Source organism: Peromyscus leucopus, chromosome 4 (assembly GCF_004664715.2).
Source record: "Peromyscus leucopus breed LL Stock chromosome 4, UCI_PerLeu_2.1, whole genome shotgun sequence".
NCBI classification, from domain to species: domain Eukaryota; kingdom Metazoa; phylum Chordata; class Mammalia; order Rodentia; family Cricetidae; genus Peromyscus; species Peromyscus leucopus.
The window spans coordinates 106,669,794-106,679,113 of record NC_051066.1 but is presented as its reverse complement, the minus strand read 5'-3'; the positions used below and the strand labels follow the sequence as shown (position 1 = coordinate 106,679,113).

At 49.6% G+C, this 9,320-nt stretch overlaps 1 protein-coding gene across 3 annotated transcripts; it reads right to left on the bottom strand.

Moving 5' to 3' along the window:
* Positions 1–5,766: 5,766 nt before the first annotated feature.
* Mrps26 (mitochondrial ribosomal protein S26) lies at positions 5,767–7,388 on the bottom strand. Of its 3 annotated transcripts, none has more exons than XM_037205219.1 (5): positions 7,139–7,388; positions 6,900–7,046; positions 6,701–6,824; positions 6,068–6,211; positions 5,767–5,985 (listed from the first exon to the last, which is right to left on the bottom strand). In XM_037205219.1, exons 1-4 carry the CDS (start codon positions 7,348–7,350, stop codon positions 6,092–6,094), a joined length of 603 nt encoding a protein of 200 aa, XP_037061114.1. In that variant the 5' UTR covers positions 7,351–7,388; the 3' UTR covers positions 5,767–5,985; positions 6,068–6,091. The 3 variants fall into 3 exon arrangements, with proteins under 3 accessions (XP_037061114.1, XP_028734364.1, XP_028734363.1); XM_028878531.2 differs by having other exon boundaries at positions 5,767–5,964; positions 7,139–7,387; XM_028878530.2 differs by having other exon boundaries at positions 5,767–6,211.
* Between the last annotated feature and the right edge of the window lie 1,932 nt (positions 7,389–9,320).

The window sequence follows — 9,320 nt, the reverse complement described above, 5'->3', positions numbered from 1 at the left end:
AGAGGAAGACTCAGTGTTCTGCAGCTGTGAACAGCCTCTTAAAACAATATCTATTTACCATGTCAGTTATGGGGGCAAAAGCTGGGCAGGGCTTCTCTACTCATGGTCTTGAGCAGCAGCCAAGCTGTCAGCAGGTGTGAATTCCTTACCAGAGCTTGGTGATCTCGGGCACAATCATCACCCTGTGGCTACAAATCACATGACAGCGCATCTCTAAAATATTGTGCCACGAGATGGTGGTGTATGCCTTTAATCCTAGCACTCAGCAGGCAGATCTCCGTGGGTTCAAGACCAACCTGGTCTACAGAGCTAGTTCTAGAACAGCCAGGGCTACATAGTGAAACCCTCTTGAAGAAACAAACAATTTTTTTTTTTTAAAGAATTTATGTGTGTAAGCCAGGTGGAGGTGGTGCATGCTTTTAATCCCAGCACTCAGGAGGCAGAAACAGGAATTAAAACTACACAGAGAAACCCTATCTTGAAAAACCAAACCAACCAACCAACCAAACAAACAAACAAACAAAAAAACCCTGACACCTGTTCCTAGCATTTGGAAGGCTAAGACAGGAGGATTGACATGAATTGTAGGTCTGTCTGGGATACATAGTTAATTATACTTCAGCTTGAAGTACAACATGAGATTCTATTTCAAAATAATTATCAGAATAATTTAGAAAAAATGCCTCCAAGAGAGATGGGAGAGTGTGTGCATGACTGGGCTACTGTGTGCTTCTACCAAGGAATCCACATGAATGAGTTGGAACTAGAGAAAACACCATGAGAAGCTGCACAGTAGGACGGCTAGCCTGCTGACTCAGTTTCCTCCTCCTCCCCTGTGGGTGCTGGGTACTAGTCCAGGTTATCAGGCTGGCTGGCAAGCTCCCGTACCCGCTGGGCTGTCTTGCTAGCCCAACCTATCTGGGTTTGAAACCCAGCCACTTCCATTCCTACTCCAGTATCTTCACTAACTTTTTTTTTTTTTCTTTCTTGAAACAAGGTCTCAAAAAGAAAAGAAATAGGACCTCATTCTGTAGCTCAAGCTGGCCTGGAATTCATCATCATCCAGCCTTTCTCCCAAGGGCTAGTATTAATGACATGCTATATGTCTTCATACATGCCTCAGTTTTGTCAAAAGGAGTAAACAGGAATAATACCTACAAGATTATTGTGGGGGCTGGAGAGGACCTGAGTTCGGTTTCCAGCAACCACATGGTGGCTCACAATCATCAGTAATGAGATCTGGTGCCCTCTTCTGGCCTGCAGGCAAACATGCAGGCAGAACACTGTATACGTAATAAATTTATTTAAAAAAAGATTATTACGATAAAGGAGAACATTATATAAAACTAGGCTTAGTGCCCAGCATATAGTAAATTCTCAAAACGTGTTAGATACCTTTCTGCTTTTTTGGTCCTCATTCAAGGGCTCAAACCCAGGGCCTCATACATGCCAGGAATTTGCTCTACCACTGAGCTATGCCATCAATCCCTGTTAATTATTGTGGCCTTGGATTCATGCCATGGAGCCGCCAGATGGCATCAGATTGGAAATGAATTTCTGAAAGACTTGCCTGTAGCTCCCTTTATCACTGTCAAGGACAGTCTCATCACCGTAGTGACAGGGCCTTAAGATAGCAAAGGAAAAAGTTTACAACTTTGATTTCATTATTTGAGAAACAAACGTAAGGAAGACCATCAGGTATGTGGGTTCTAAAGACTATGGGATATTTTCTATGTGTGGGATAAAACCCAGGGCCTTGGGACATGGTAAGCAAGCTCTCTACCATCAAACTACACCTGGAGCCCAATAAGGCTATTGAAACACGTCTTAGATTTTTATAATTTATTTGTATTTTATGTACATTGGTGTTTTGCCTGCATGTATGTCTGTGTGAGGGTGTCAGATCCCCTGGAACAGGAAAGACAGTTGTGAGCTGCCATGTGGATGCTGGGAATTGAACCTGGGTCCTTTGGAAGAGCAGCCAGTGCTCTTAACTACTGAGCCATCTCTCCAGGCCCCCCAAAGGCTATTGAAATAAAATTTGAGATAGTAATATGTTTTAACAATTAAAGATTTATACATCTGAAGTTCTGGAACAATATAAGCTGCAAATTTTGTATATAACCAACTTGTTTTCCTGAAAACACCTGTTCTTGCATGTAATTTTGTCTAAGAGCAAATACAACTTGCTTCTGACTTTTTAACAACAGAGACTGTCCAGAAAGGTTTTGTGGAAATGTTCAGTCCCCCAGGAGACCTGCCCTCTGCTGTACCAGCTCGTGGTCACAGGCAAATCAGCAGATGCGCAGAACTGAGGGTGGTGTGCTGTGAGGAACACTGCAGGGCTGAGAGGTGGCTGGGCAGCTAAGAGCACTGCTGCTCCTCCAGAGGACCCGGGTTCAATTCCAGCCTTGGGCACTGCAAGGGCCTGATGCAGGCTGACCTCAAGTTCTCCGTGTAGCTGAGTATGACATTAAATTCCAAATTCTCCTGCCTTCAGCTCCTGCGAGTCCTAGGTTTACAGTGTGTACTATTTCCCCTCTCCCCCCGCACCCCGTTTTTTTGAGACAGGGTTTTATGTAGCCCAGGCTGGCCTCACACTGACTAAATAAGTGAGGTCAGCTTTAAACTCACCTTTAAAGTGCTGGCAGGGGTGTCCACCATGCCCAGATATTTTTATTATTTTGTGTCTATGTGGGAAAGTGCACGTGCCCATGGAGGCTAGAGGCAGTGTAACCCCTGGAGCTGGAGACCCAGGGGATTGTGAGCTGACTGGCATGGGCGCTGGGGACTGAATTCAGACCATCTGGAAGAACAGTACTGGCTCTCAACCACAGAGCCATCTTCCCAGTTCCCCCGGCAGGTTCTACACTTCAAGGTTTTAGAAATTTAACCCTTAACTGGCCTTGAGGCACACACCTTTAATCTCTGCACTTGGAGACAGAGGGAAGTGGATTTTTGTAAGTTTGAAGCTAGCCTAGACTACATATGGAGCTCCAGCACAGCCAGGGAGAGACCTTGTCTCAGGGGGGAGAAAGAGAGAAAGAAAAAGAAAGAAAGGAAGGAAGGAAGGAAGAGAGAGAGAGAGAGAGAGAGAGAGAGAGAGAGAGAGAGAGAGAAAGAGAGAGAGAGAGAGAAAGAAAGAAACAAAGAAAGAAAGAAACAAAGAAAGAAACAAAGAAAGAAAGAAAAAAGTAACTAAGTAAGTTAAGTCCAACAGACTTCACCCTGAAGCTGGGCCAGGCAGTGTTCTGGTTCTGTTCCTTGACAAGGATAAACATTCAAGTTTCCACTCACTGTTTATGGACTTTCCTGTGTCAAATGTATTTGTTAAGGCATCCAAAGAGGAGATGGCCAGCATCATCAGTAGACTGGCCAGATTTGGGGTGGAAATATTGCTTTTGACTTCCTATTTGGCAAGAAAAAAGAATTCCAAATTTGATTCTTCTTGCCAGACTCACCCTTGAGCATTCAACTAGGCTTACTGAATCTGTTTTCATTGTTCTTGCAGTCTCAGGGGAACGTTCAAGACTTCTGGGCCTGTTCGATACCCGTGCTTCAGGAAAAACTGGGCAATGGCTTTCGGTTTAGCAAGGTCATCCATAAGACCTGGATGAAACAGACTGACAAAACACCCAACTCCGTTTGAGCTGGCAAGTGCAGCTTTCCTTAGCCTTCGAATCACCTACAGCGTTTGCCTCCACCCAGCCGCAGGACCAGCAGTAGGCACCTTCACATCCTGTCTACCCGGTGAGCACTCGGGCAGTTTTTTGAAGTCTCATGAGGAACCAGGTTGATATCAAACTCCTATGCAGCTGAGGATGACCTTGAAACTCTATTAGTCCTCTTGCCTTTCCCTCCAGAGAGCAGGTGTGAACCACACACCTGGTTTATGCAGTGCTGGGGACTGAACCCAGGGCCTGTGCACACTCGGCAAGCAAGTACTCCGCCACTGGAACAACATCCACAGGCCGCCTCCTTCGGCTTTGCATGACCTAACCTAACCCCAAAGGCCAGGACCACACCATTCATCCCCAGCACTTACTCATCATGCTGCTTTAGCCTCAGATGGAAGGGGCAAGGACCCAGAGTGTCTTGGTGGAATATCAATGCTTCAGTGCTCGACTGTGACTGGGGAGACAGACCTGGGCAGGGGTGGGTGGGGCTATCTATTGAGTAGAGTTCCTGGGGTTCAGGTCAACTCCTCACTGAGACAACAAAGTCAGGCATGGACTAAGTTGCTCCTGACATGATCCCATCAGCTTACCTCAGCTATTGAATGCAGGACCTCACTGTGTCCTGACCAGTCAGGGAGAGATTATGAGCCTGAAGGGTGTGGGGTGCCATGGCCCTCAGTGCAGGATGCCACCTCTATTTACACCGTAATACCTGCTTCTTCACTGGAATAAGAGGCTGCCATAGTGCCTGGGTTTCCAGGGAGCCCCAAACCCTCAGAACTGTGGAGAGTAACTAGGATTCTTTTTCTTTGATAGTAACTGGCGTTCAAGTTCATGGGGTGACAGTAAACAGGCAGCAGCAGCAGGAGTTGGGGAGCCAGCTCCGTCACTAACGTGATGTAATGCAGTCAGGAAGGTCCGGGTTTAGTCCCTGGTACCACATGAAAGCCGAGTGTCACGGCGTGTGCATCTGATCCCAGGGCCAGGGAAAACAGACCAAGGTGAGAGTCCTGAGGAATGACACCTCAGGTCACCACTGACACACACACACACACACACACACACACACACACACACACACACACACACACACGGCAGCATCTGGCTGGAAGAAGTGTGTGTTGCTTGAGGGCCTAGAACTGAATAGGCATCTGTACTGTCAGTGTGTTTACTGTTCCTGGCGCTCTAAGAGCTTTGCTAAGTCAAGGCACTTTTGGGCAACCAGGTCTTCCCAGACAGTAGAACCTGATGGGTAATCCAGTGACACTGTATCAGGACAAGGGCATGTCACAGAAGCTACTCCTGAAGGGCTACCAGGAGAAATAGGGCTTTCTGGCTCTTGGACACATCAGTCTAGTCAGCAGAACCCGGACTGAGCAAAGCAGGTAACTAACTTGTGGCTCAGTCAGGTGAAACTTGCTTCCAGCTAGTAAGCTAAAGACCCACCCCCAAATTTGGGACAGATAAACTTATTCTACAAAATGTGGTGGTATTGTGTTCCCCAAAATATTGTGCAACCTAATAAACTTATCTGGGGTCAGAGACAGAACAGCCACTAGATACAAAGGCTAGAAAATGGTGGCACACACGCCTTTAATCCTAGCATTCCAGAGGCAGAAATCCCTCTGGATCTCTGTGAGTTCACATTGGAAACAGCCAGGCATGGTGACACATGCCTTTAATCCCAAGAAGCGAGCCTTTAATCCCAGGGAATGATGGCAAAAACAGAAAGATATATAAGGCGTGAAGACCAGAAACTAGTTTTCCGTTGGTTAAGGTTTCAGGCTTTGGAGCAGCAGTTCAGCTGAGATTCATTTGGATGAGGACACAGAAGCTTCCAGTCTGAGGAAACAGGATCAGCTGAGGAACTGGCGAGGTGAGGTGGCTGTGGCCTGTTCTGTCTCTCTGATCTTCCAGCGTTCATCCCAATAACTGGCCTCAGGTTTGGTTTTATTAATAAGACTCTGAGATTCCTGCTACATACAAAAAGTCATATAACAAACGCCTTTGATTTTACAAGCTGTTCAGGCTCTGCTGTAACTACTTCTGTCATCAGGGCACTATAACAACAGTCAGTGAATGGGTGAGACCGGGTTCCAATAAAACTTTATTTATAAAAGCAACAAACATTTCGCTCACAGTACTCCATGAGACTCAGAGGATAGCTTGGCTGCTAGAGGGGAAATAGTCCAGTCTGGTCCTGTGTGACAGGAACTCCCCGAGTCTAATGCTGTCCTGAGTCTGTATGTGGTGTCAGAAGGTCCTGGTCAGGTGGTGAGTGCAGAACCTAGAATGAATGGGGCCTGCTCTGGGAAAGGCTGAGCCAGCCTCCTAGGATGCACCAATTCCTGCCCCAATACACATGGTCCCTGGGCAAGCACTGTCCTTACTTTGGCCCCTAGGAGCCTCTGTGCTCAGTTCCTGACCACCTGCCCTTCTCTGGTGATGGCCCAGTTATAGTTCTTCGGAGAGTCCAAGGCTTCTTCTATCCGTGCCTCCATGTTCTCCCGGGTGATGAAGTTCTTTGCCTCTTCCTATGGAAGGGAAAGGTTAGCTCCATGGGAACTCCACCAGAGCTGGCACTCCGCCCAGCTTACTGTCTCTAGCCCATGAGGGCTGAGGTTCCCAGTATCCTTAAAGAAGGGCGTCTTAAAGAGTCGAGGGCCCTTTTGAGTGTCCCATCATTCTTGCAGCAGAACAGCACTAGGTGACCTCAGCCATCATATTCCTGTTTTCTGGACAATCACCCACCGGATCTCTCATCCAGAACCCAAGAAGCAACTGTGACAACCTGATTGGAGGGGGTGGCCTCCCAAGCCCGCCACTCCCTCTTACACCTAAAAAACCGCTTGTCTCAGTTATGGGTTTCCCTGATACTAGCCTGTAACCTTTATTGACTATCAGCCGCGAGGGCGAACACACCCTCCCCGTGCAGAGCGGGAAGACTCCTGAAGACGGGGGGTCCTTGACTCCCTGCTCTCCCGGGGTCTCCAATGCCCACACTCCCCACAACCTCGGCCCACCTGCAGTTGGAGCACTTCTTGCTCTTTCAGTTGCACCCAAGCCTGCTCCTCCCGGGCCCGCCGAGCCTGCTCCTCGGCTTGTCGTAGCTGCTGGTCCTGAGCTTCCAGCTGCAATCTAGCTATCCTGAAAGGGCCAAGATGCCGAGGGTGAGGGGGCCCGCGGCTGAGCCCAGCCCACCCAGCCCTTCGCCCTTCGCACCTCAGCTCCTGCAGGCGCCGGTTCTCCTCCCGGTTCCAGGCCATGAGCTCCCGGTGCTCCGCGGCGGCCTCCTGCGCCCTGCGCTCAGCCAGGACCCCGGATCGGGCCTCGTATATCTTCTTTCGCACCTCTGACATGAACTCTTGCCTGGGTGAGGACGAGCTTCAAGTCGACACCCACCCTCCCTCCCTCCCCAAGACTTCCCAGCGGGCGCCGAAGCCCGCCTGCCCTTCACGCACCTGAGAGCGCTCACGGTCTGCCGGTACTGCCGATAGCGCTCCGTCAACACGAAGAATTCCGCCGGGTCCACCGCGGGCGGCATTTTCACGCGCCCGACCTTGGACTTGGCAGGCGGGTCGTGGCGGGTCTTGCGGCCGCGCGCGGGCAGGAGCAGCACGATCGAGGGCCGGGCCCCGGGCCGCGCGGCCAGGCGGTCCAGAGCGCGGAACATGACAGCGGGGACCCTGCGCCGCGCCCGGCCCGGAAGTGGCCGCGGAGCACCACGGGAGTCGCGGCCCCGTGGCCCCGCCCCCGATGGGCGGAGCTTTTGTCGTCTGGCCTATTGCCTCCTCGGAGTCTCGGGTGGAGTGGGAGGGGCTGACAACCTTGAAGGCCGCAGCTTGCTGGGCGGTGTCGCCGGCGAACGCCCCGCCCACCGCCGGACGCCGCCCACCAGTTCACACGCTGGGACACCGCCCCCAAGCGTTGGGCTCCGCCGCTCCCCGGCGGGCGGGATGCACGAAATTCCGGGCTTATAGCCACTTAAGCTAGGCTTACACTTCCTCTTCTAGTAAGCGCTCTCCAGGCGCACTTTAAACTTTAGATTTTCAAATTACAAATAATGTCCTTGCACTGCCCTGCCCTGTTGTGATCATGGGCAGCTCTGCGGTTGCCAGAGTTCTCAGTTCTCAGTGACTTCTTCTGATTGGACGGCCTTGTCCTCTACAACCTGACCCAGGGCCTGCCCACCTTGAGTAATAATGGCTTGGCTGTCAAGAAACCCGAGGGACTCAGCTGCTACTCTTATTTCTGAAGTGTTTTTAGTACTATTTCCTATAGAACGGAAAAAAAACAGTTCATCAGTATTGAAGGAGAGCGCCCCCCTCCCCCGCACAGCAAGGGCTTCCTCCCGACGCGGGTTAGGCACAAACCACACTCAGAACACCTCTTTTCACAGAGAGATCCTTTATTAGGCATGGAAGAAATTTTGAAGTGACTGATTTCTTTCTTTTCTTTCTTTCTTTTTCTTTCTTTCTTTTTTTTTTTTAAGATTTATTCATTTATTATGTATACCGCATGTATGACTGCAAGCTAGAAGAGGGCACCAGATCTCGTTACAGATGGTTGTTACCATGTGGTTGCTGGGAATTGGAACTCAGGACCTCTCTCTGGTAGAGCAGTCAGTGCTCTTAACCTCTGAGCTATCTCTCCAGCCCCCAAAGTGACTGATTTCTGACTCAGGCAAAAAACAGCAACAAATGACCTTGCAAGTGTAATTTCTTTAAAGATTTATTTATTTATTATGCATACAGAAGAGGGTGCTAGATCTCATTACAGGTGGTTGTGAGCCACCATGTGGGTGCTGGGAATTGAACTCAGGACCTCTGGAAGAGCAGTCAGTGCTCTTAACCTCTGAGCCATCTCTCTCTCCAGCCCCCAAAGTGTAATTTTTAAGAGCAGAAAAAGGGGAGGTCTGTGTAAGAATGGGCTTAGAATGCGGTGGTATATTTTGATTGGGCATATTAATTATGTAAACCAAAGGAGGCTTTTGATTGCTGGACTTTGGTATTCATCCTCAGGAATGAGTCTGGCATAAGAAAGTGTCCAAATAAGGGAATAGACGTTGGTGGCTAGTTTTAGGGATGTAATCTAATGGTTTTCAGCAAGGTGGAGGGAATGGGGGAAGGGGAAGGGCAAGGCCAGCGAGAGCCACATGCTGCAGTGGGCTAGTGTCCCTTCATGTACTCAACACCAAACTCTGCAGAGAACAGCAGGCCATGGTCCTGTCCTTCCAGGGCATTTGGGAGGCTGTGAGTGGCCTAGGCTGTGTAGTGGCTTCAATATCTGATATTTTTCTCAGAACTGAAGATGCCTATAATCTGCTCTCAACTCCCAGGCCCAGGACTAGCGGAGGAGTCCCAGGCAGCACTCTCTTCCTCTCAGGCTTGGGGGACCTATTGCCCATTTGATGCCAGAGGGTACTCTGGGTGAGCTGGAGTCTCGCTTTGAGGGTGCCAGCTATGAGATCACTGCTGAGCCCTTGATGGTCCAGGATGGATGGTCAGTGGCAAGGGCACTGATGCCACCTAGCTGGAGCTGGCCACTGAAGGGCTGCTAAGGCCAGAAAGCCTGGCATTCTCTCTCTCCTTTTTTTTTTTTTTTTTTTTTTTGTGGTTTTTCAAGACAGGGTCTTTCTGTGTA

Bases quoted from the DNA above. Each gene is read 5' to 3' on its own strand.
- Mrps26 (XM_028878530.2), bottom strand. From the start codon at position 7,350: ATGTTCCGCGCTCTGGACCGCCTGGCCGCGCGGCCCGGGGCCCGGCCC. The intron at 6,825-6,899 runs GTGCGAAGGGCG...TGGCCCTTTCAG, and splicing joins CGGCGCCTGCAGGAGCTGAG to GATAGCTAGATTGCAGCTGG. The intron at 6,212-6,700 runs GTGGGCCGAGGT...TCCCTTCCATAG, and splicing joins AAGAAGTGCTCCAACTGCAG to GAAGAGGCAAAGAACTTCAT.